General features: G+C 31.3%; 4 protein-coding genes and 1 pseudogene across 4 annotated transcripts; 3 read left to right on the forward strand and 2 right to left on the reverse strand.

Moving 5' to 3' along the window:
• Positions 1–944: 944 nt before the first annotated feature.
• Positions 945–5,309, reverse strand: LOC114423017. The gene is made up of 10 exons (XM_028389614.1): positions 4,994–5,309; positions 4,078–4,205; positions 3,883–3,954; positions 3,617–3,756; positions 3,395–3,509; positions 3,230–3,310; positions 2,726–2,863; positions 1,983–2,070; positions 1,573–1,680; positions 945–1,480 (listed from the first exon to the last, which is right to left on the reverse strand). The coding sequence occupies exons 1-10, from the start codon at positions 5,226–5,228 to the stop codon at positions 1,452–1,454; spliced, it is 1,134 nt and encodes a 377-aa protein (XP_028245415.1). The 5' UTR covers positions 5,229–5,309; the 3' UTR covers positions 945–1,451.
• A 3,024-nt stretch (positions 5,310–8,333) lies between these two features.
• On the forward strand, positions 8,334–10,695 carry LOC114423024 (50S ribosomal protein L11, chloroplastic-like). Its single transcript, XM_028389627.1, has 4 exons — positions 8,334–8,639; positions 8,720–8,892; positions 8,991–9,054; positions 10,340–10,695. The coding sequence occupies exons 1-4, from the start codon at positions 8,438–8,440 to the stop codon at positions 10,546–10,548; spliced, it is 648 nt and encodes a 215-aa protein (XP_028245428.1). The 5' UTR covers positions 8,334–8,437; the 3' UTR covers positions 10,549–10,695.
• Positions 10,696–16,767: 6,072 nt separating this feature from the next.
• On the forward strand, positions 16,768–19,284 carry LOC114423033 (vacuolar protein sorting-associated protein 55 homolog). Its single transcript, XM_028389638.1, has 5 exons — positions 16,768–16,922; positions 18,121–18,255; positions 18,362–18,401; positions 18,516–18,597; positions 18,765–19,284. The coding sequence occupies exons 2-5, from the start codon at positions 18,157–18,159 to the stop codon at positions 18,955–18,957; spliced, it is 414 nt and encodes a 137-aa protein (XP_028245439.1). The 5' UTR covers positions 16,768–16,922; positions 18,121–18,156; the 3' UTR covers positions 18,958–19,284.
• A 1,465-nt stretch (positions 19,285–20,749) lies between these two features.
• LOC114423042 lies at positions 20,750–21,289 on the reverse strand. Its single transcript, XM_028389649.1, has one exon. It carries the CDS (start codon positions 21,233–21,235, stop codon positions 20,921–20,923), a length of 315 nt encoding a protein of 104 aa, XP_028245450.1. The 5' UTR covers positions 21,236–21,289; the 3' UTR covers positions 20,750–20,920.
• Positions 21,290–21,757: 468 nt separating this feature from the next.
• On the forward strand, positions 21,758–25,659 carry LOC114423059 (annotated as a pseudogene).
• Positions 25,660–26,541: the final 882 nt, after the last annotated feature.

A 26,541-nucleotide genomic window follows, 5' to 3' on the forward strand; every position in this document is an offset into this window, starting at 1 on the left:
TAGTGTCTTTAGATACCTCCTAAAATCAATTTTGACCCCAAAATTATGATGAAAAGTTAAAGTAACTATTTGTTACTTTGGCCTTCAACGTGCTTTTGGAATTAATTTTGGTAAAATTAAAAGCTAATCTAAACGCACATGAATCCCCTAATAGTTCTACAGTCTTTAGGATCTAAATTCTAAAAGAAGTCTGGCTTAAAATTAATTATACTTTGTTTGCGATGAAATACTTGTTACATTATATAAATACATTTAATCTAATATTTCTTTAATGGTCCTATGAAAATTATTTAAACAATATAAAAGAAAGAAAAGAGCCAAATGTTGATATTCACCACTACATACTTTATGAGTAATTTCAAATATAGGTAAAATATTAACAAATATAAATGAAAAATATTTTAAAAATAATATTCATTTAATATATGAAACATTGTTTTACTTGATAATATAACTAGAGATATTTAAAACCTTCAATTTTAAAAACACCCCAAAAATTAATTCAACTAATAAAATATTGATTGGTTAGTGATTACATATATTACTTTATGTTTAATTTTTTAAAAAAAAATCAAGCATTGATAAAAAAAATCAAGAAAACCAAAATTCTCATTTGAATTATTAACTAATTAAAGAAAGAAAAAATATTAAATTGAAACTAAAAAAGCGTATCATTAAATAATAAAGATAATAGTTACGTGAAAAGGAGAGTACGAAGGTTATCTCGTTTTTAGTTATAAGGATTTAAATTACTATGTAAAAGTAGATTAATTTAAGAGTAAATTTGTGAAAAGAACAATAAAACCAATCCGCAGATATTATAGGTTGTGTTTTTATTTTATAATAATAATAATAACAATAAAAGACCAAGTTTTTACGTAGATAATAAAATGAATGCTTAGGTTCATATAAAATTAACGGGCGGAACGATCAGTAAACAGGTCTAATATGCTAACTCCGCAAATATAATGGGTCCGAATTCATATACATTCGTAGTCACATCCATATGCCTTGACTTTACTACAATGTCATACCATATCATTCTTTATATGAGTTAACATATTGGATTGTCTTTCACAAGAAAAAAAATGCTTAATTAATTTAGTTAGCACCAGTACATGTTAACTAGTTTGTTAGCCGTCAATCCAGACCCGCAGATGTAAAGGAGTTTCAAGGACGTGATTTTCCACCCTAAGCTATAACTCTATAAGCACATTCCGTAATAAGCATGCAGGTCCCATGAATCTAACACTTGTTTTGGTGAAAAAATGCAGGTCACACTTACAACCAATGCCGCACATATTGCCCTCTGCTGCTGTAAACATAGACAAGATAAGCTTACCCAGAATTCTTTGTACAGACAAGGTAAGACAACACTTTAGTCTTCAGCTGAGTCACAAGTTTAGGCCATCACAAATACAAGGGAAAGTAGTCACCGTTGGGAGGAGTCTTCAGATAAAAAAAAGTGGTTCCATAGGCTCTGCATCAAATTGATGGCACAACAAATCAATTTTACTACATCAGGAAACAAGCATGATTTTTAAACAATATATTAGTAAGACAACCACTGACCTGTTCTCATTGCAGGGCGGTGTTGATGATTCAGGTCTGTGCTTTCGTTGACCCTCGTTTTGCTTGCATCTCTTCTTTTCATCTTTGAGAAGCTCAGGGAGCCTTCAACTGTAGAGTATGGGGTAAGAAAACAATATAATTAGTAATTCTTAAGACAAGTAACCAGAATGTTAGCTGAAAATACTGCCTCGCAGCAGTTCATTAAAATTTTATCAGTATATTAAATTGCTCGAATTACTGGATGCAATAGATTTTAATTATATTGTCTAACAAATTTATATCACAATTCAGCAGTGAATTGAATAATGAAAATAAATTAACTAAAACTCCCCATTTTAATGTAATTTTATTTGGATTCAGAACCTCTGCCTTGCATTGACTACTCTTAACATGTCAGCACATCCATGTACCTTGCCATTCCCATACAACTTTTGATTCACCCTTCACCAACTTAGGATAGCGATCTATCCGAGAATCTTCTTGAACCATTTTTTCTACCTGTAATCCCAAACAAAGTTATTAAACAACAAACATTAGTTAAGTTAATTGAAAAATTCTTTGAAATATTTAACTTTAATTACAGGACAAAGTGATTTTCATCAACAGCACCTCAACAAATAGTTGGGCTCAAAGATAACCGTCATCAATCAATAAGTGGAATGAGAGAAAGAAAGAAAGAATAACCAACTCTGTTGAGTTACAAGGATATGCCATAAGAAAATCCTTATTGACATCCTCAACAATGGAATGGCTATTTTCCACTGGAAGGTTAAGCAAAAGGAAAATCAAAACCAATGCCCTAAGGAATTTTTAATATTTTCTTAAGTAATTGAAAACAATTAATAAGATATACTAAATATTTCTTAAACAGATCCCATAAGGAATTAGCAGAACCCTAAACAAAATGTGAATAAGCATTGAGAGTGAGAAAGCAGAATCTCAGCACAAATAAAAATCCTATGCTGAAACTTGATTATAAAATCAGGCCTATGAATAAGGGTAACTTCTGCAGAAGTCCAACTGAAGCATGGACACGGAGTCAACTATACCAACAAAAAGAATCAACTTGTTCTGCTTTGATGATTGACTAATTATTATTACAATAAAACGGGATAATCAAGTGCAATGAATTCGAAAATAACTTTGAAGCAACCTTTTTCCATAATAAAGGGTTCTTCCGCTCTCTTGGCAAAAGCAGGTGATCGCGTAACCTAGAAGAAACAACCCAGGGTTCACATTCACCATTTGCACTCTTTGATGTCAATGCATTCTCTTCAAGTATTTCACAGACCTAAAACATCATCAACAAAGAAGTTTTAAACAGAGATGGAATCAGAATAAATGCAATTAGCTATCCAGTCAAAGAACCTGCCCACAACAAATGCAAATGTATTTGTACTTATACAGAGTGGGGACATATAAACCCTACGGTTGCTGCACACAGAACTTCCCTCTTAACAGATATCACACTATTTTGTTAACTCAAACTAACATAAGTATCCTATTAGAATATATTCATGTGCTTCCATAACAAACATTCTTAATCAAAGGCATTGCCAATCACAATTTAAAATCACACTTGTTAAACTGGGGGGAAAACCATCAATGAAACAAGTAATAATCACTCGTGCCTGTGACTGAGTGTATCTCACCATACCTTATTGTAAAGCTCCTCAATTCGTCTTGACATGCATAATTTCTGTCGTACACTCCAGAGCAAAGCTGTGCATCCAACAAGCTGTTAAATCTCAACACAATTAACATGTTTACTCATAGATAACAGAAATATATGCATTAAAGTATGCCTTTAGAGAAGGGATACCATGGCACAAATGGGCAAAACAACTAGAATATGTTGTGAGATCCACTGACGAATGCAGCAGGCATATGACTTGTAATGCTCTGCCAGCTGATCTGGACACTTAAACTCCTTCATCCTGTATGAGAAATAAGTGACATTATCAGCAGAAGTTTTGGCCTCTTAGGAAACATGTAACAAAAAGCCCCATTTTACTTTATTAAAAAGTAAAAGAAGATGATATACCCATGAGAGCTGTTTAACCTCGTGTCCAATAATTTGCCCATTGTCTCAAATGCCTTTTGTTTTGTATATTTATAAAGAGCATTGTCCACTTTGACATTTCCCACTGGCTCAAAATAATTCCATAAATCATCCTCACGAACCTGAGACGGGAAGTTGGAACCAGAAACACTAAGAACAACTCAGGCAGTAATGTATACAGGTAATCATACAATACAATAAATACAAGTAAACTACAGAATCCAAGGGTTAAAAGTGAGGAAACTAACCCAAATTGTTCCAGTTCCAGTGCACAAAAATTGAGCATATTCTTCACAGAGGTGATGTTCCACTCTCTCCAACTGTGGTCAAATGCCAATCAGAAAGATACAAATAAAATGCAAAGAAGAACATGGAAAATGTGATAGACAGTATTTATTTCCCAGAACTAGTAAACCACAACAAATCAAATTCTAGGGACACACAAGTTTTCGAGCTGATTCATTAATATCTCCATCTTCTACACACAAGTTCCCATGCCTTTGGTAACCCTGAAGACATTTCAACTTGCCATCATTGCATTCTCCATTACTTGGACAAGGTTCACAAATATCTGTAACAATTCCAAGTCAGGAGAAACTATACACAAGAAACAAATAATTTGCAGACTCATACACAATGAGACTACAATATGAAACAGTGGGGTGAGGCTTGCATTAGAAAGTCATCACTATCCCCACCAAATTAAATAAAAGAACAAAACAATGTATAACATTTGAAAACAATCATCAAAATACATAAGAATAGCAACAACCATGCATAAAACCATAGCATCTTACAAAGAAAAAAGGAAAACAGATGAATTTGTTCATTTTCGTTTGTAACAGCTATTTAACTCTTTATCCTTATAGTATTCAGTCCTGAAAGAAGGCTATCTTATTCTAAATTTCCTTTTCACGGTATTCATTCCCTCTTCCTAATATGCTTTCTTATTTAATAGAATAAAATTTCAATTTAACGAGTATATTGAATTGGCCATCATTGCAAGAAAACTCAAATGCACAAAACCGCCAACGAGAAACAAATAAACCAAAAAATAGGGAAAATGATACAAAATAGAATAAAATCGTCCTGAGAATAAATGGAGACTTGGCACTTGTCATTCATCGTTCAGTGGCAGACTGAAATTTGCTAAATCAAAGTTCAATTGAACAACCTAGACCTAGTGGAGTGGCTTGTTGAGTTGTAACAGTACATGGCAGAACAATAAGTCACCACACCACTAGACTTAACACATAACACAGTCACATCAAATGCATGACATTCACAGCACAAAAAGAAAGTGAGGGAAATTAGAGAAGCAAATGAATGAAAGAGAGAGAGAGAGAGAGAGAGAGAGACCGGAAAAGTAATCCGGAGAGTGGAGGTTGGGGTCGCAGAAGGGTTTGGAAGGGGTGAAGAGGAAGTTGCAGGTCCAAGCAACTAGCGATGCGAGTGCAACCACAAGGACAAGTCTGGGGAAGTCGTGTTTGGAAGGTAACAAATTCTGAGGGGGTTCTCTTCCCATCAATGAGAAAGAACAACTTTCTGAATTCGAATTAGACAAACACTCCCTTCGCCGATCATTCTGCTTCATGTTTCAAGACTCATCACTCAACAACAAAACTTGGAGTACTTCTCACTTTCTTCCGTGCTTTTCGCCAGTTGTTAACATTAAAACATGGCTAAACGGAAAGTTTGCTAAATATGTAATTAATAAAAAAAAATAATTATTAAGAAATAGGTCGGTTAATTTCAAATATACAAATTTGCCAATAGGAAGACTTACTTCTCAATTGCATCAAAAGACCGTTTATCTTATTGTTTTTTAATTAATTTTAATTCACTTTGTTGAAAAAAATATTTTTAAAGAAGGACGGGAATTCAACTTTGTCAACCGGAGGAAATGTTTTAGCTACCATCAAACCTATTTTATACATTCTTAGCAAAATTCTCAAGAATTGACTCTGTCCAAAATTATGATTACTTATATGAAAAACTTCTCTTTTATCAAACGTTCATAAATGTATATGTATCATGAAAGTTTTTTTTTAAAATAATATAAATAAATATTTTGGTATTTAATTAAAATTATTAGAAATTTTTAAAGAAAATGTCAAAATCTAGTTATATTCAATTAACCTTTTTATAGTTTATAAAAAATCTCCTTGGTATTTAAAGCATATAAATTTTGATAAATTATTTTATATGATGGATTTTGTGTGATAGTATAATGTATAAATATTGCACCCATTTAACAAATCTCATTCAAACTTTAGAGAATTTTCTAACACCAAGAAAAATAATGTTAAAAACGCATAAAGACTTTTGGATACTATCTTTTTTATGCTCGATCAAAACAAACAAAGACAATCTTCTACTTTATGGTTGGGGATAATTATTCTTACATTCTAATACTCTTTCTAAATAATCTTTCAAAATATACAAAACTTTATTGTGCAAAAATAGTTTGTTAAAATATCAATCCAAAACCCTCCCTTAACTGTAAAATTTATAATGTAAATTAAGTTAAATTGTATTTTTCGTCAATTATAACTTTCAATTCACAATTTTAATCCCTTATATTTTAATTATGCATTTTAATTTCCTAATTCTGTAAAATCCATTATTTTGATCCAACGGTTGAATATTTGTTCAATGTTCATTAAAATTGTAACTTTGAGGATAACAAACTGGTACCTTGTTGCACTTGGAGCTGTTGTGCCTGGTGTTAAAGCGTGGGTATTTTATATTCATTAAACAAAGATCGACTGTAATTATATAGCGGTATGACACTAAGTAGAAGACATATAAATTATTTAATAATGTTTAGATTAAATTATACTTTTAGTTCTATCAATATTTAATCTACAACTTTCGTCTCCTTTTTACTTACTCAGTCTTAATCCTCCAATGAGAATTATGATTTAAAAAATATTTAAATATATTTTTCCGACAATTTAGTGTTTTTTCGTCATCATTTATATACTTTTTATTAGTCCTTCTAAAATATATTTATTTTATCTTTTATCCTTAAAACATTTTAGATAAGGATAAAGGATGAAAATAAAAAAATGTTAAATGATAAGAAAAAATGTATTTATACCTTAAAAAATGATAAAAATGATTAATTAGAAAGATTTGAACCAATTTATCAATTCTGTTATATAAATAACCAACTTTATATGAATAGTTTAAAAATATAAACCAATATAATTCTGAAATCACCCACCACATCAAAGAACTTTCATGTCAACAAGAAAATCAAGGAAGAATTTTGGCTCAAAATTTGCATGGATTTGTATTATTTATTTATAATTTGTATAAGCTTATTTATAATTTTGCATGGAATTTACTCGTTTTATTCTATTTTATCCTTTAATATTTTCAATTCATGTTACCAAAAGTTATTATAACTAATTAGAAAGAAAGTGACATATCATTTCTTTTATATTTAATGATTTTCAAATAGAGTATTGCTATCATTTCTCTTTTCCAATAAAATTTTCTTTCCAAAAGCAAATGTTATTTATTTGTTTTCTCTCACAACTACATAACCAAATTAATAATAATATAACACAAAAATGTTCCATTTTACTCTCAATTATTTTGTATAATATAAGACTTTGTTTTTTACGTTAATGAGCCATGCTGTATCAACATTTTATTAAATCGGAAAATCTCTTAACACCATTAGCTGTAAGCAAACATCTCCTATATTTTTTTTATCACAAAATCTCTTATATTTAAATATGTAATACATTATTCATCATTCAATTCTCATAGAAGGCTGGATTTTAAGGTTAATTATAGTGAAAAAATTCTTATATTTATATTTAATAATATTGACATGCTATTTATTATTATCTCAATGACTACATTTTAATTAAATTGAGGTTCTTAATTATAATATGTAATTGTTAGTTTAGTATCCTTCGGTCTCAAAATAATTATCGGCCTATCAGATAAAAAATAATAAATAAATAAATAAAAGAGAATAATAATTTTATAAAATTAAGCTTATATCATTAGTAATTTGTTTATAGATTTTATAACTTGTCATTAATATTATAAGAGATATGTGTGTGAAAAAAAATAATGTTATATTAAAAAACTAAAATAATAATTATTTTGTAATAAATTATATTTTTTACACGACAATTATAATAAGATATAAAGAGTATAATTTATAATTATGAGGTGTTGATTACAAATTTTAATGACAATGCCATTGTTTATTAAAATTTCAAATTATCTATTACTAAATGAAAATTTTAATACAAATATTGTGTTTTATTATGACACAATTGCCAACCAAATAAATTAACATAACATTCCCGGATTCGAACCCATGATCAACAAGTCACCAAGGCACAACTTTAGCGCTGCTGCACCAGGGCTCGCCCTCCTTGATTATTCTGATTAAATATAAATAAATAGGTGTGCATGTGATACCTTATAAAGTATGATGTTTTGGGATAAATCTATCATATGTCTTTTATACCTATAAATAGGTTATTCTTGTTGAAAAGAATACATAGAGTTCTGATTCTGGTCATAGTGTTCTCTTCTCTACTTTTCTCTCTATTCTTATTTTAGTCAACAACTATTAAATTTTTATAGAGACTAAAATTAAATTTTGAAATAATTTTCTCTAGAAAAAGAAATAGGCATTAAAAAATAAGGCCCCGCCCCATTAATACGAGATATCGTTGAGAGTTTTTACAGGCCTGGTTCGGGAGACTATAGGATACGGCTTTTTATCCGAACTGAACTCTTGGGGAAGGGAATTCCACCCACTCATCAATGGCATCTACTCTCTTCGCTTGCCCGTCGTTGTGTTCCTCCTCTTCTTCTATATTTTCTACTTCCGTCAAATTCTCCTTAAACCCGAATAAAATTTCTCTTCCGTTCGCCGGAAACAAAAAACCTCTTTCGGCTCCAATTCGAAGGCGGTTCAATGTCATTGCTATGGCTCCCCCTAAACCCGGTGGGAAGGCCAAGAAAGGTGATTTCTCTCGTCCGTTATATATTTACATCACACTCCCTCACCTAAAATTAAGGATATTTTTTGTTTGGTGTGTGCAGTGGTTGGAATTATAAAGCTGGCTCTTGAAGCTGGGAAGGCTACACCTGCTCCTCCCGTTGGCCCTGCTCTTGGTTCCAAGGGTGTCAATATTATGGCTTTCTGTAAGGATTACAACGCTAGAACCGCCGACAAGCCCGGTTATGTCATTCCTGTGGAAATTACAGTCTACGACGTCTGTTCTTAGCTCTGCTCTGCTCTTTTTTATCTTCTTCTTTTTTCCCTTTCGTGAATCGCAATTTGTATCATATGTTTTACTTACAACCCTTGTAGGATAAAAGCTTTACTTTCATATTGAAGACCCCACCTGCTTCGGTTCTACTTCTTAAAGCCGCTGGTATGCTCTCTCGCCTCCAAGCTGTTTGATATTATGTTGTCCTCTGTAGTATAAGTTTGAAGGTTCAAAAGTATAAATTATTTTAGCCTCCTTTTACTTTACTTTTCAATTTCCTGTGATTTTAAGCTGGATTTGTACATGCGAATTTCTTGTATATTCTAGTCTAGTGTAATAATCTCACCAGTTGAGATCTGTTACGAACCAAGAATCACGAATACAAAATAAATGATGGATTTTATTGAGTTGCATGAAAGGAACTGAAAATAGAAATCTCTCCTCCAAGGGTTTACCTTTCACAAAGAGCCAATTTTCAATTTACAAATGAAATAATAATACATCTCTCTAAATCCTTCCATCCTTCTTCCCTTATTTGTATCTAATTAACCCCTCTAACTAATTAATATCCTAACCGTCTTATCTAACTCCCCTTCTCCATTTTTTCCTAATCTCTGGGACCAGGAAGTCAGGAATCAAGAACAGAATTGAAAAAGAAAAGAAAGACTTTTTTGAATAGGATGAAAAGAACAATGAATAGGAGAGAAATTTCTCATCCAAAGGGTTCCCATTCACACAGGGTCAATGTTCCATATACAAATGACTCTAACTAATTAATATCCTAGTCTCTTAACTAACTCCCCCTTCTCCTTATATCCTAACAAGATCTGATTTAAATTTTATATTTTATAATACTTTACATTAATCCAACAATGTTATGCAATGTCTTTCGTCTCATATTGCATAAAATTTTCTCCTACACTAGAAACAAACGAGTTCTTCTTTGTGAGGGTTTTATTTACTTATTTGTTTATATTGTGGTTATACAACGACGTGTTCTTAGCTATTACACCCTTTGAGTATTTTGGACTAACCTCTTGTCATGGGTTGACTTGCCTTGGCCACAAGGGGTGCTTTTAATGGGTGGAGAACTCTGCGTTGCAGTACCTAAAATCTGTCTATACGGATTATGGAACTAAGTTTGCCTTTCTTTGTGTGAAATTTTATTTTCATTATACTCATGATTGACTTCATATAGGTAGATATCGGTGATTGTAATAGCGTTCCTGGCATAAAATGAGTTTTACTTTCGTTAGCTGAAATTCAGTTTTTGAGCGAGTAGTCTAGCTTCGTTATCCTCATAATCAATCTAAATAAACAAAATGCAAGAGACATGTTAAGGTTATTATTTTGATAGAGCATCTGGCATTAAAATACTCTACGCCAAGCTTATTGTGTTTTTCAATGTTCAAAGTTTAAAGCCGTCTAATTATATTGATTTGCTATTTAGGGGTGGAAAAGGGTTCAAAAGACCCCAAGGCGGAAATGGTAGGAAAGGTCACGATTGATCAATTGCGTACAATTGCTGCTGAAAAGCTACCGGACTTGAATTGCTCGAGTATCGAATCAGCTATGAGAATTATAGCGGGCACTGCGGCAAACATGGGGATTGTGGTTGATCCTCCTGTTCTTGAACCCAAACAGAAGGAATTTGTGTAGAGAAATTTCAGTTTGGCCGAGTGTAAAATCGCGCAGGACATATTTACTGACTTGTTTTGTCTTCTAAACAGCAAGGGAAACAGTTCTTTTTAGTTATTTGTTATTTGCATGAATGATATTTAATTACATAGCATATCATCATAAAGAGATGTGGCAACTAGTGTTGTTCACTGGGTCATTAACATGGAAATTCAACTCAAACTAAATTAATTTGGTTTGTTTCGAATTAGCAAGTCAGATTAGGTCAAATTCAACCAAACAAATCAGATTTGATCATTAAAAAGTGAATATTAAATTAGTTAATATAAAAAGTTGGAATTTTGTAGATGGGTTTCAAAAGTGAGTTAAAAAGTGAACATTTTAAATCAGTTGTTAGGTGTAACCGCAATCAAACTAGAACATCTTTTTTTATAACATCAACATTAAAATGTCTTCCTGATTGTACTATAAGCTTATCTCAATTAGATAGGTACTTTCCTCCCTTTTGTGTTCGTGGATGGATCAAGTCTGGTTAGTGGGTAGTCAGGTGCAAAAGATGGTTTCGAACAAGTGTAGATGGACAAGTTCGGTTTGAAAATTTCATACTCATCGGTACCTGAACTGATCCGATTGCATAACATATATAAAGTGGATGTAATAGATTTGGAATTCATTTTACCCTAGTGCCATTGTGGCCTCTCATTCCGATAAATCTTAGCGTGCTCTGAACTCTTTTTCTCATGTTTGTTGTTCTCTGTCTTGTGTTGTTCTCCACTTCTCCTTGAGTGATATGCCCATTTGGATCATTTTTACAAACTTTTTATTAAAATGGGTTGATTCTAAAACAAATTAGTGGCATGGGTCTATTTTTTACTAAGGCAAAGGTGAAACAACTATTTTGACTTGCTATTCTATTGTCACGTATTTTTTTGGTTTAGAAAAATTGAGGAAAGCTTCCATGTAAACCCCCAATTTACAATTGTTGGTTTAAGATTGTCAAGTTAGTTGTATTTTGTTAGATAGTTGAGACTAATGATTGACTAATAATGCTTCATGAAAAAAAAAAAAAATACATAGCAGGTAGATGAAACACAAACAAACAACAGCCTTGAACTGCTGATTCAAGCAAATGCACGCTACCTGTCTCAGCTAGATATAAAGCAGCATCGCCAATTTGTTGGTTACATAATAGCAAATGTTTTGTTAGTCACTATTCACTTAATGTGATAGATACTTGAAACAACAAATTCATTTTACTGGTCACCATGTGCTTGCTTGCATGTATCATCAGAGTAGGAGGTCACTAGTTGTGTCTCATATTCTATTTGTTGCAAACAAACATATTATCTTATATGATATATAGAATGCTATGAAGAAGAACTAAAGTCAAGATTGATGTCATGTTCTACACAAAGTCATGCATCCAATTATTATACGAGAATCAAATGAAGATGAATCCGTCTTGAGAAAACATGCACGTAATTTATATTTGTTTAGAGTTGGTATGGTACAACGAAGAAGACTAACTAGATGTTGGTGTTTATCAAACTTGGAATAAAATTTAATTTATAATGTCCAAAAGCAACCATGACATAATACTTGTAACTTCTTAAAAGGCTAATGAAACTTGGTCATTTAAGAAAAACTAAACTTGTAGTCCAATGATAGAGACAACTTACTATAAACCCACTGAGGTTGAATTATACTTAATCTAACTTCAACCTCTTCCTGTGATATTATCCTTCACGCCTCGTTTATCACTCTTTTCTTTACCAACCATGCATGAAATCAATGAGATATACATTGTTAATTTGCTATCTAATAAAACATAATTTATCTTATTTTAAAATGATGATTTTTAATCAAATAATATGTTCAAATAACTCATTAGTTTTTCTCATAGTAATGTTTTCATGAAAAATTATAAGAAAAAATTTGCACAATTATATACTAATTCAAAGTGATATTTATTTATACAGTTTTAATTTCTTCAATATACAACACATTTCTTATCACACAATATGAATCAATACTTAATTCCTTTGCATTTTTATAAGAAAATACTATACTTCTTCTTAAGATGTCATAAAGTTTGAGTATAATTGTCATATCTTAAAATAGTCTTATTTTTATTTTCTTAGCCAACATTCCAAAAACATCCATTAAAGTATTATGAATCAAGGAATTTGCACTGATATTCTAAAGGATTATAAAACATTTAAAACGATTAAAAATGTAGGACAATGTCTTCGTTATGTGGTCATAAGTGTTAACACTAATGCAATCAACACATGATATGTGACCTAATTAACTTTCTTATCAATCCACCCTCAACAACAACTACAGAAGTAATAACAACATTAGAATATATTCTCTTTATGTCTGTATGATGTTTTTAGTGTGTTCTTGTAACAAACATTATAATGTTGCTGCAATTGGAATAAACACCCATACACCCAGAATTAATGAAACACGAAACTATATATTTACTTAAGTGATGTAAAGTTTTACAGTATATTTTGATTTAAACTTGATGGTTGCAAACTAGACATAGGTTAAATATATGGTTAAGAGCCTTGTGCTATACTAAATCAGTTAAATGGACATTTATTTTTTGTTACTTAAAATAAAAATATAGATAAGATGAACATTTATTTATATGGCATCTAAGATAATATTGATTTTAATTTTTACTATAAAAAATAAGATGCAAATGTAAACACAATGACATGTTTTATTTGGCTTAGATTCTTTAATTTGCATATTACTTTTTACATTTTACATTGATATTTTACAGAAGTTATTAATTCAACTATTACTCATTTCTTAGTGTTTACCTTTGATCCCATTGAAGTTGAATCACATGATTTATTATTAGATTTTTTGCATTTCAGTCGTAAAAATTATATTCTTTATTATATAAAAACAATGTAAGTGGCCTTCCTTTATTAACAAAAAATGTTCACTAAACTTTATATTTTTTTCATCTTGTATGAAACACTTTTTTTTTTAATAAATGTTATGGAGTATTTATTCTTTTACTTTTTTTTTTTACAGACACTCATATTGTTGTGACAAGGACAATTGCCCAAGTAATAGAGCAAAACTATCACCATTAAATAAATGTGAGAATTCCTAAGCTACATGTTGTTTGAAAGATAAGTATAAACATAGGACATGAAAATAAGTAATGGAAGGAGGGAAAACACTAAATAATGTATGTAATATTTTTTAAAGAAATAATCTTATCAGTGACACTTATCAAAATATGAAACCTCACTAAATATAGTTCATTTATTTTGTTTTTTAAAATGAAAACATGTATAAGTATAATATAATAAAATTTTTCTTCGTTGAACCAACATGGATGGAAATCATAGTAAAAAAAAACATGGATGGAAATCAAATTTTACGAAGAATTAAGATATAAGTCATTGTGGATTCAAACAATGATTAGATTAAATTCAAGTATACCTCAATTTAAATGTCAAATTTAAATTATCATCTTCTTTTTTTATATAAACCCACATACCATTACCTGTGTATCACTTGCAGTTAAAAAGAAAAAATTATATGTTACTTTTCTCTTTTCCAACCATGCAAGCACGGTTAGTTATGGATCCCATAAGGATGTTAGATTCTATGATTCTCTCATGCAGTTTAAAAGTATAAGTTCTTCAATCTTCTTTGTCTCAATTTATCTCTTTCCTTTCTGTTATTTTTCTCTCACTTGATGGTAATTAGAGGGAAATGCTTATGGCAGAGATAGAATCTTTTGCCTTTTATAAACCAACTTTCATCGAGTTAGTTATCGGAAGTTTAATAACTTCCCATAAGTTTAGCAAACTTCCATCAAATTATTGGAAGTTTATTAACTTCTCATATTTGCCAATATATCTCTTTATTTTATTAAATCAAGTTTAGGCCCTTAATTCACATGAGTCACATTATTCTAACATGCACAACCTCATGAGATTTGACTTCAAAAGTGTTCGTGATGCAGTTAATTTTGATTTTTAGGGGAAAAAATCTGAATCAAATATAAATTAAAATATAATTTGATTTGATTCACTTAAATATAATATTAAATCTAAATGAAACTAAATCAATTTTTTGAGTATAATTTGTTCTAACGTTTTTTTTATTTTTAAAAATCTATTATCATAAAGTAAAATCTATTAACTAAACTTATACAATTATTATACTATATTATCTAAAAAATAAATTATATTTATTCTATTAGATTTTGTTTAGCATATTTTAGTTGATTTTTTTTTTTACTTTTATTTAGCATCATTATAAATCTCATATTAGAATCATACAAAATTGAAAACAATACTAGCTACATAATGGTGGACATCCATTAAATAAAATCAATATAGTTATAATATGTGATTTGTTGATTTTTTTTATAATAAGATTCAAAAATTAAAATAAACTATAAAATATGTAGTTTTTTTTTATATTTTTAATATTTGTGATTTTTTAATCAATTTGGAGGTTGGTTCGTTTTTTAATATCCCTTGATTTGATTTATGGGGAGAGGTCAAATTATATTGATTTAACTTTGACAGCTATTACATCATTATTACAACTTGATATAGAATGTGTTTTTTATTGTTTCAATTGTTGAGTTGAATTATATCTATATATTATTAAGATCATTTGTGTTAAATTTTGTCAAAATTGAACAATAATAAAAAAAGTAATTAAATGATTCATATTTTAGTATAGTTGTCAAGATTACACCAGTATAATTTTATCTATCCTCTTGATTTATTATTCTACAACATATTTTATCTTTTTTTAAAGAAGTTGTATTTTTTAGAGAAAAAAAATGAGGATATCCGATAAAAAATTATCATTTATGATTAGTTTATTGACTTTAATAAAATTATCTTAAAAGTCACATCAACAATGATTTATGATTGGATGACATTATAAATTATTTTATACAATTAATGCATCACCATTAAATTTATTTTTTAAATCAATTAATATGTTGAAAATACTCTCAAAGAATTTATTAGTTTTTATTTAGTTACCAAGGGTTCTAGTTCAATCTTTTTGGAAAATATCATCTTTATTTTTTTTTTTTGTTTAAATCACATGCATCCTTCACTTGAGACAATATTGTTTAAGTCGAGTATGATCATTATGAATAATAAAACTCTTCTTGCAAATACTCAACATAACTGCATACTCAAACCTCAAAACTCGAGCCTTCTAGTTAAGTTGGAACCACCCCATGTCAATTTACCCACCTTATTGGTGGTGAAAAGTATTATCTTTAAAATTTTAACTAAAAATGAAATAAAAAAAATTAAAATGATTAATAATTATATAAAATATTTAAAAATTTTGTATAATTTTTTAACAATATTTTTGTTGGAAGTAAAGTATTCTCACGAACAAAAGTCATGAAACTAATCTTTAAGATATAGAGATCACCGAAGTAAATTTTATCTCTCCAAAGTCTTTTCTACATACACAATAATCAGGCGTATCAATATATTTAAAATGTTAAACTTTCTACCAAATGTGCTTAACAATTAAATTTGTCAACCAATCCAATTTTTAAATATTTTTTTACCTATTCAAAATCATTTTCTTAAAAAAAGTTAACAAACCCTTAAAATTAAAATACATAAAGTATTATTATCAGATTAAAAAATATGGAGAAAAGGGAAGGAGGGAAGATCATGCTATGATTGGACCGCAAAATAGTTTATTTTGTCTTCAATTCTTAAAATTAAATTAATTTGGTCATCAAAATCTTTAAAAAAATATTTTGATTCTTAATTTTTTAACAACTTATAGACTAAATTGAATCATTCAATAAAATGATTTAGATGATAAATTGATTCATTTTTAGAAATTTCAAGATTAAATTGAATCTTTTAAAAATTTGGAAACTAAATTAATTAATTTTTAAAAACTTAAAAATGAATTAAAACAAAAATGAATAACATAAAAAATTAACAAAAAATTATTTTTAAATGATTAGCGAAGTTAATTTTAAATAGATTAAAAAGTCAATATATTAAATGAATTGAAAAATTAAATTAAACAAAAATAATTAAAATAAACAACCAAACTAAAATTTTCAAAAAATAAAATATTAAACTGTATTTAAAAAAAGATAAAATATCAAATTAAATTTTTTAAAAGATAAAAATTAAACTTAATAAAATACATGAAGAAGTGAAGAACCAAATAAGTCATTTGTTTTTAAAATAATTTGGAGAACAATTTGATAATTAGGTCCTTTGTATCTGATAGTTCTGTTGAGTGGCAGATCCGCGCCGATGGTGTGACCTCTGGTGGTTACAAAATACAAAATCTAAAATCGAAATAAAACGTTATTGGGGCAGAAATCAAAACCATAGATAGAGGTACGTACGAATTTTTTCTTCTGAAACTCCTTTTTCGTTTCTGTCGCTTTATCCGAATTTCTTCATCTCATCGTGTATATAAATAATATTAGTGAAATTAGCATATTTTTCTAACTCTATTTTGTTTTCTGTTTATCCTCACGCTATCATCTATCTGCTTGGATGAGCTTCTAGTTCTGGGTTATGCATCTCTCGTAGAATTTATCGTTATCTAATTAATTTGCTTCATCGATTAAATTTCGTAATTTATTTATAGTATAAGGGGAGCGTTGCTGCTGGTTTTGTAGCTGTTAGCTGGCTATAGTCTAATATAGTACGAAATGTGTGAGAAATCTATTTATTGGGTTCTATTATCCAATTAATCAAACTGGGGAGAGTGTTTTAGAGCTGGTTTTGTATTGACTATGGATGTGATTTTGTAAAACACTATTATGCTGGTAACTGCAAGCTTACGCAATCTCGTGTATGCTTTGGTTTGAGCCTTTTAGGTCATTTGATCATTTCACGTTAGGTCTTTAAATTTCTCTGATATGGTCTGGCTTGTAAAAATATGTTGAAATGCCATTGGATTGTTAAATAGGGGGGATTCTTGTGTGCCAAATTATGGTTGAATAAATGTGTTTCTTACACAAATTGGGATTGCTTTTACTGGTGTTGGCTCGCAACAAAATATGGCTTTAGGTCTTTCTTTTTGACATTATTAGTTTACTTGGTTGATGTTGATGTCTAACATGGTGTTTGACTTGCTTGTTCTTGATCTTAAGCTGTGTACTCTGTATAGTCAATATATGAGTTGATTCTGATATTATAAAGACAAACTTTTGAGTGTGTTTGGATGAATGTATACAGAATTAAGTTTACAACATTGATTATGGTTAAAATTGATTTTGAAGTGAAGTGATTATGTCTGCTTATTTTATATTATAAGCAAGCTAGCGGTTAAATTCTGTCAACACAAGAGTTAATAAAAGTTGTTTCAACTCAATCATGTAAATATTTACCTAAAATCACGTTACATAGTATTACAATGTGATTTTGAATGTTGAAATATGAATCGATAACTGATTGAATATATATTGTCACTGTTATTTGACTCCATCTCATTTATCATGTATTTATTAGAGTTGCTTCTTGATTTGGTATTTTATTCTATTCTAACGCCCTTATAACTTGGTGCCAACGAAATTTTTTGCTTCAGTTATTACTCCCTATAACATGTGGTGGTGATTTGAAGATGGCAGACTTACCAGGGTATCTTCGTGCCTGTTTGAACACAGGGAAGCTTGCCTCCTTGGCAATTTTGGTGTCTGGAGGAATTGTCTTGCAAATTTTGGTCTGTATTGCATTTTCTGTTCTTGATTTATAAGTGCATAAATAGATGACAACTTATTGGTAATAATACCACTGTTTATTTACATCTGTCATCTGTGTTGTGTCAGGCATGTGCCTTGTATAATAACTGGTGGCCGATGCTGAGTGGTGAGTTAGAGCACCACTGAAATTTGAATCCAATTTCCAGTGTATCATGTTTTTATTCTTTTCATTGATGAGATTTTGGTGACAAGAGCATCCCTTTATTGTTTTCTCTTGCAGTGTTAACGTATGTGCTTCTGCCAATGCCTTTGCTGTTCTTTGCGGGGTCTGATGATTCTATATTTTCTGAATCTGATAATAGGTAAATTGTTATGCTTGAGTCTAAATTAAAAAGTAAGATCATTCAACTTGTTAAATTAGTTTGATATTCATTCAAGTTAGATTTGAATTTTATTTGAAAAGAAACTCAAGACGGGGGGGATTAATCTTTCAACATTTTGTTTTGTGGTCTTGTAAATGATGGAGCAGCTGGGTGAATTTTACTAAGTTCTTGACTGGAGCCTCAACTGTGGGAGGTATTGCCATTCCAAGCATATTAAAGCATGCTGGGGTTATCGGTTGGGGAGCCTTTGCAATGGAACTCTCTTCCTACTTTGTGTTTGGAATGGCCATAATATGTTACCTTTGGATGAGTGGTGATGATGATTACAGTATCCTATGAGATAAGACTTTAGCCGGGCTTGCTTCGTCAGTGTAAAAATGGATTTATTCCTTTCATGTGCTATTGATTTTTCTTGCTTTTGTGAGCTTTACCACAGCATATTTCTTTTCCCGTTTAGAATACTGGCTACCTCAAGTAATAGCGTTTAACAACGAATCATTGATGTACCAATTGTAGAGGAGGTTTCAGCCAAGTATACGGGAATTGTATGTAATAGACGATCTTGTGTCTGTTCAGGAATGAGGCAGCTTTGTTGCGCCTTCTTATTGTGATTGTAAGTTTGATTTTCATTAAGCTATTTGATACCATTGGTGGAGTTCTTCTGTATACCACGACGAAACTAGGATTTTTCAAATCTTGGAAAAAAATTCAAATCCAAGTTTTTTTTTCCAGATAAATAAAAACTCATGAAATTTGACTAACGTACACCTATACTCCAAAAAATAAATTTTGCTTTGCCAAATTAATTTTGAGATATTTTTCAAAATCATTTCTGAATGTTAAGTTTTGCTTTGCTTGGAATCGGATTTGATATTGCAATCGTGTTTGTGATTACATATTACAATCTTAATGATATTTGTATTCATGTTTGCTTGTTACGTTATTAAAGTCTGTCATTCTCAAGAAATCATTGGTAAATGGTTTGTTACTTTACAGCATGAATTACAGAAGAACAGGTATCGAAATAAACAATTTAATTAGTAGTATTTAAAAGCTCATCACCAGAGAATAGTATATATTGTCAAAGATTTATTCAATAAGCCAAGTTTAATAAGTTATTTTAATTCATTTTTTTATGGTGGAACTTAAACAAATGGACAGAAAGAAACAACTAACCCCGAACACGAACAAAGGTCACACCCATACAATCTGCAAGCGGAAAATTCCTAATCTTGAGGAAGGATAACTAGAAGTAGGAGGCACATCCATTCTTCTTGCTTTGCTTCCATTTTGGCCAAAAATTTGTGTGCCAAATTTAACAAATCATGTTTTTTTTTAAAGGAACTTAACCAACCATGCTATTACTTCATAAACTTAACCAAACTTTGTAACTTATAAATAAGTTCCGTAGATTATAAAGTTCTTTTAGACGCTCCTAAAATCTAAGGACATCATTGATTTGAAAAAATAAACATTTTCTATTTGTATTTCATATTTTATTAATTTTATTGATAGTTATAAAAAAGCTACACTACACTTTATTGTAGTATTACTTAATCTTTTTGTTTTCAAGCATTCGGAGTAAACGACAAACGCAACAAAACAGAGAAACTATACTCTAACTAGAAGGATGGCCCTAAATGTACATATCCACTATTGCATCAAATGAATGTCAAGAGCTTCTATTCTATTTTATTTTTACCTCCACAGCTTGGCTTTTCAACAAATACTGAAGCACTAGGTTACTAAACCAAAAATTAGAGAATGAACTGGAAAATTAGAGTTTTGGGGCCAAAAGCATTTGGCATTTGGCACGATAAATCTTTTTTTTCCAACTAACCCATCCAATTTGTTCTCCCTTAAAAGTAGAATCAGTTGTTTTACTATTAGTAGTATCATAGATCCTTATGCCAGAACTGGGAAAACGGTGCAACTTAACACAGCATTCCCAAGTAAACCGATACATACATAGTATTATTAGTCTGTGTGTGTTTTCCAAAGTAGTTTGAACCCAAGTGATAGGTATTTTGGGATCCTAACTCCATTGGGACTGTGGTAAAAAAAATGTCTAACCCAAATGAGAAGGAAGGATTTATAATAATTCATCAACCTGAGAAGTAGTTACTACTAATTAATGGAACATAACAGTATCTTATATTGGGAGTAAGAAACTGAACAGGCGAAAAGAAAAGAGATACATAACATTAACAATAAGAAAAATGCGAATTTCCCTTAAACTCGAATGTTTTATAGCAAAAAGTACATTCCATAAGCGGCGAAGGATGAGATAAAAAGTTGGGTATCAAAAGACTACGCGAAACTGGGGGGCGTTAGACTGAACGGCGGGGAGAATCTCCCAGCGGCAGGGCTCGAGGTCTTCGGAGACGGGGCAATAGCCGGCGAGCGTGACCTGGTCGTTGGAGGCGGTGACAGAGCCGAACTCAAAAATCGAGACGGTGGTGTTCGGGGGACGGGGAACCTCCACGGCGCCGTTCATCCCTGGGGCCTCGGTGAGGGGTTTCGTTGCGTCTGTGCCGTTCGACTTCGGAATTGACGATGACTTAGCTTGGAGTTGGGGTTGGGGTTTATTCCCCTTTCGCCACCACAGTAAACCCATGCTTCGCTTTGCTTTGTTGTTGGCTAAGGTTGTGCCTTCCTAGGGATTTTGAACATTTCATTATGTAATGCAAACACATCCTAATGCCTCACTCAAATGACCTCATTGCCCTTGCGGTAACTTTTGTTTTTTTAGTAACTGCTTACCTATTTTTTTTTTAAGTATTACATTAGAACACAAATATATATATATATATATATATATTTTAATACCCATTTTGCTCTAAACATTTAAAATTCAAATTTAATAAATGGGTAAAAAATTAAATTTAAGAGATGATTTTATCATTAAATTATAATATTTAAAAATTAATTTGATAATAAATTATAATTTTTAGAATCAAATTAATATTAAATTATAAAATTTAACGTTAATTTATTATTAAATTATTCACAGACTAATTAATCTATCACACTTTCACTTATTCAAAAAATAAATTTAAAGTTTTCTATGTTTTAGAAAAAAAAAAAGGGTATTTGTTTTTTTTTTAATTTATTTATCTTTCAGTAAGTTGTTACTCTGGACATAAAGTAGAGAGAAAGAGACATTCAGAAGATCTGTGTGTGTTCCGGCATGAACGAAGAACAACAGTGTCTGCTTCTCAGCTCAGCTTCTCGCTTCTCGCCCCCCAAAGGAGTGAAGCTATCGTACGGCACTGCGGGCTTCAGGGCCGATGCATCACTTCTCCAATCGACGGTGTACAGAGTGGGAATCCTTGCAGCCCTTAGATCGCTCAAGACCCGCTCCGTCATCGGCCTCATGATCACCGCCTCACACAACAAAGTCTCCGATAACAGAGTCAAAATCGCTGACTCAAGCGGCGGCATGCTCTCTCGGCATTGGGAACCCTTCGCCGACGCCCTCGCCAACGCCCCTTCTCCCCAACACCTCCTCCTGGTTAGTTAGCTTAGCACCAATAATTTCTTCCCACACTAGCCTTTTTGTTGAAACCGTGTTTGGCGAATGTGGTTATGTACAGTTGATAAATGAATTCGTGGAGAAAGAAGGGATCTTGGTGGATGGGGACTGGCAAGTCGAAGTGCTTTTGGGAGAGACACGAGACCAAGTGGAGATGCTTTGCTTCAAGCAGCTAAACAGGCATGAGCAAGGTTTTAAATTACAGTCACAGTTTCTTGGCGTTCCTTGACATTGCGTGGACAAATGCGGCCAATGTGGTCACAGTTGGGTTGCAGACAACCAGACACCCCAAAAATCGTGACGTTGTGGCTGAAATCACTGTTGCAGACCCTTTTTTATAACCTTGAGGGTATAAGAGTCATCATAATTTTAAAAAATGGTCCGCTACTGTGATTTCAGCAACAATGTCAAGGTATTTGGAGTATTTGCGACCGCAATTGTGGTTGCACGAGCTGCATTTTTCTGCTATTCCCTGCAATGTCAATAAACTCGATGAAACTACAACCACAATTTAAAACCTTGAGAATCATAAATGATTGGGAAATTCTACCATCTTTTATTTTATTGAGTGGATTTTAATTACATATAATTGGATGAAAATGAAGGGGGTCACTTCAATTGTTGGAGCTGTTGCGACGGATATGGGAATCTTGACAACTCCACAATTGCATTGGATGGTTCGTGCTAGAAATAAGGGTATGAAAGCTTCAGAGCAGGATTACTTTGAACAACTTTCAAGCTCATTCAGGTTAGTCCAATCCTGATATTCTTGTGGTAGATGAACATTGCTTCATGTTGTTCCTTTCTTCTGTTGATTTTTAAATCATCACTGAGCACATCCTTTTAGGGTCATTGTGTGATTGGATCAGGTGCTTAGTGGATTTGATCCCTGCTGAAAAATGTAAGTTTGATGGAGAAGGTTCTTCCAAACAGCTTTGGTTCTAAAGACACTGGGATAAGGTTAGTCTGCTGATAATCTTGTGTTAGAAGTGAAGTTCATGCAGGCATGCTGCTTGACATTTCTATACTAATATGAAATTACGAAGTGTATATCTGCATCCCAGTAATATTCCAATAAATAAGTCGAGATTTTCTTTCTAACAATTTAATCAGTCTGCAATTCTGCATGGTTACCTTACCGCAAGTAATTCCAACCACAATTGTAGAAATGGAAGGCTTGTTGTTCATTGAAACTTACAAATTTGTAACCATGAATTGATAGTTGTTAACATAATCCTTGAAATAATTTCACTTAAAAATAATAATAAACAAAAACATTCGACTTAAAAGGACTAGGCTTCTGGCTTGTAAGTATTTTTTTGTTTCCATTTTTAATTGGTAGGGGGGAAGGTGTCTGTGATATGTGCAAGTTTGGGGAAGTAGGAGGTCTTATTGAAAGCTGGATAAGTTAGCCCTACCATTTTAGTATATGTATTCTTTTAGTGTTGTTATATTGATGTTCTTTATTATGGTCTTTACTAATGGAGCTAGTTCTAGTTTGTAGGTGTGTTAGTTTGGATGGAGATGCTGATCGGCTTGTTTATTTTACTGTGCCACCTGAAAGCAGTGGTAGGATTGACCTTGTTGATGGGGACAAGATACTATCCCTGTTTGCCTTATTTATTAGGGAGCAACTAAGCTTTCTTAATGAGAAAGAAGACATGAAAAATTGCCACCAAGTCAATCTTGGTGTCGTACAGACTGCTTATGCAAATGGGGCATCTACTAATTACCTTAAACTGTTGAGACTTGAAGTCAATTTTACTCCAACTGGAGTGAAATATCTGCATGAAAAAGCCACCGAATTTGATATTGGTATCTACTTTGAGGCAAATGGCCATGGAACTGTCTTATTTTCAGAATCTTTCATAGAGTCGTTGGAGGCTAGAACTAATGAGATTTCTTTAGGATCCAAAGGTTTGTTCTAAGGTTTCTGACTATTTTCACTTCACTTACAAGATTCAACTAAACAGAAATGTGTGATTGTTAGTTTCAGGTTCAGAAGGGGAAAAAGCTGCTCTGAGATTATTGGCTGTCAGTAAGTTGATCAATCAAGCTGTTGGAGATGCTTTGAGTGGATTGCTCTTGGTGGAAGTCATATTACAGCATATGGGATGGTCAATAAATAAATGGAATGAACTTTATCATGATTTACCCAGCAAGCAGCTCAAGGTCAATCATTATCATCTTTTATCTTTTCTGTAACTAGAATTTTTTGCACTGCTGTCAGAAGCTTATATATAAGAAAATATAGTGTGGTCCTACTATACCTGAAATGTGAATCATAATTTCAATTATGTTAATTAACTGTTTAAACTCTGCTAGCTTGAATGTTTGTTTTAACCCAAAATTTCACATTTCACCCTTGTTATGAAGTTACTATTCAATTTAAATATTTTAATCTTCCCTCCCTTAGCATGCATGTGCCAATGTAATATATGTGATTATCATTCTAGTGTCAATTTATTTGTTTTTACTAATTAATTCGTGGAAATTTAGAAATTAATGCTTGGTTTGGCTTTTCTCAACTGTCAGGTCAAAGTTGCTGACAGAACAGCTGTTGTTACGACAAATGCAGAAACTGTGGTTGTGAGCCCCCCGGGTCTACAAGAAGCCATAAATGAAGAAACTGGTATCTTTTTTTCTCTTCCTTCTTTTCACATTGATGCAATAAGTGTCTAAGATTAATGAAAAGAAAAATGTAGTAACATAGTATGGCACCACTCCTTCTGACATTGAGGCCAGTTGCACTTCTCCCCACTGATTGAAGGAGGCCAGAGGGAGAGGGAGGCTAATGACATTTCTCGACACCAATTTTGCAAGATTTGTTGGAGGCTTATTTTTGTAATGTGTATATATTGCATTGTTTTGTTCAAAGACAACATTATTTTTTGGTTTTATCATTGCTTGCTTGCTTTTATTTGTGAAACCACCAAGAATGGGCAGAGTGAGGGAGGCAAGGAGGCCTAAATAATACAAAAATTGAATGTTATATTCCTGAAAAGTTGGTGTCTTGCTGTTTATGGGATTATACTATTACTGTTATCAAGTCCAAGTGGCTTGGCAAAATTGCACTGAGTGCGAGATATTTGTCAGTTTCATCCATCCATGAATACCTTTTAGTGTGAAAGATTAAAGTGCAGAATTTCAGTTTACTAATATTGCAGCTTGATACTTTTTTCTCTTCTGCATTTACAGCTAAGTACCCCCAAGGTCGATGCTTTGTGCGACCATCTGGCACTGAAGATGTTGTTCGTGTGTATGCTGAGGCATCCACACAGGAAGCAGCTGAGACACTTGCCAACTGTGTGGCTAAGCTTGTGGATCAATTCTTAGGGTTCAATAGCTCCTGACATCACAACAGCTCCTCCTTCTGTGCCTTTTTAATTTCCATTTGACATTAGAACAGAATGTGCTTGGCTTTGAAACTTAGCTAGCCATCGTGATTTTCCAATAAATTTTCTCGTGCATTTTACTAAGCTTATGCGAGAGTATTTGAAAATCTTGCTCTGATGTGTTTATGGTCCTTCCCAACTTAAGAGTGCTAACTAGCAAAGGTATAATTTTCGACATTTAAGTCGTTGAAAATAAGTCACTGATTTGAGCATGACCCATAAATGAAACACTCACGCTCACGACTATTTGGGTATACCATACCCTTGGATTAGTGAAGTATATTTTTTAAATGGACCGAAATATATTAATAAGTGTTAAAATGAATGATAAAATATCATTAAATATTTTCAATCACATTCTTATTTTATTTATTTATAAATATTTTGTGCATTTATCTTAGATTTAACCAAAATAATAACAAAGCAATATTAAAGTATTAAATAAAAGAAAATTATAAGAATTTTTTTTTATGTATTTGACTTTCCGTTATTAGTACAACGTTCTGACCAATTAAGTTAATAGATCAATTATGTTATAAATTAATTAACATCGTCATATATAACATTAATTTTTTTAATGTATATTTAATGTACATGTAAATTTATATAATAAATTTTATAATAATAAATTTTTATCTAATAATTAATTTGTTTACATATATAAATTGTAAATAAAAATCATATGTTTAATAAAAATTTACATATGTAACAAAAAATATCAAATTTATTTAATGATCAATTGTTGCAATAAACATCTAAATATATCATTCAATTAAATATCATATTTGTTTAATTTTCAATCACTGTAATAAACATCCAAATACATCATTCAATTAAATATCAAATTTGTTTAACTATTAATTACTATAATAGACATCTAAATACAGCATTAAGTTAAATATCAAATTTGTTTAATTATCAAATTTTGTAAATAAATTAAGTGTATAAAAAAATTCTAAAAAAAATTCAAAACATACGAGGTGTGGATGACAA

This window comes from Glycine soja, chromosome 1 (assembly GCF_004193775.1).
Source record: "Glycine soja cultivar W05 chromosome 1, ASM419377v2, whole genome shotgun sequence".
Lineage (NCBI taxonomy): Eukaryota > Viridiplantae > Streptophyta > Magnoliopsida > Fabales > Fabaceae > Glycine > Glycine soja.

What these genes read in the sequence shown, in the direction of transcription:
- LOC114423017 (XM_028389614.1), bottom strand. Translation starts at nt 5,228, where the DNA reads ATGAAGCAGAATGATCGGCGAAGGGAGTGTTTGTCTAATTCGAATTCA. An exon ending in CTGGAACTGGAACAATTTGG is followed by an intron (nt 3,757 to 3,882) that starts GTTAGTTTCCTC and finishes TTCCCGTCTCAG; the next exon opens with GTTCGTGAGGATGATTTATG. An exon ending in AGTTGTATGGGAATGGCAAG is followed by an intron (nt 1,681 to 1,982) that starts GTACATGGATGT and finishes CATACTCTACAG; the next exon opens with TTGAAGGCTCCCTGAGCTTC.
- LOC114423024 (XM_028389627.1), top strand. Translation starts at nt 8,438, where the DNA reads ATGGCATCTACTCTCTTCGCTTGCCCGTCGTTGTGTTCCTCCTCTTCT. An exon ending in CGGTGGGAAGGCCAAGAAAG is followed by an intron (nt 8,640 to 8,719) that starts GTGATTTCTCTC and finishes TGGTGTGTGCAG; the next exon opens with TGGTTGGAATTATAAAGCTG. An exon ending in TCTACTTCTTAAAGCCGCTG is followed by an intron (nt 9,055 to 10,339) that starts GTATGCTCTCTC and finishes TTTGCTATTTAG; the next exon opens with GGGTGGAAAAGGGTTCAAAA.
- LOC114423033 (XM_028389638.1), top strand. Translation starts at nt 18,157, where the DNA reads ATGGCAGACTTACCAGGGTATCTTCGTGCCTGTTTGAACACAGGGAAG. An exon ending in GAATTGTCTTGCAAATTTTG is followed by an intron (nt 18,256 to 18,361) that starts GTCTGTATTGCA and finishes GTGTTGTGTCAG; the next exon opens with GCATGTGCCTTGTATAATAA. An exon ending in TTTTCTGAATCTGATAATAG is followed by an intron (nt 18,598 to 18,764) that starts GTAAATTGTTAT and finishes ATGATGGAGCAG; the next exon opens with CTGGGTGAATTTTACTAAGT.
- LOC114423042 (XM_028389649.1), bottom strand. Translation starts at nt 21,235, where the DNA reads ATGGGTTTACTGTGGTGGCGAAAGGGGAATAAACCCCAACCCCAACTC.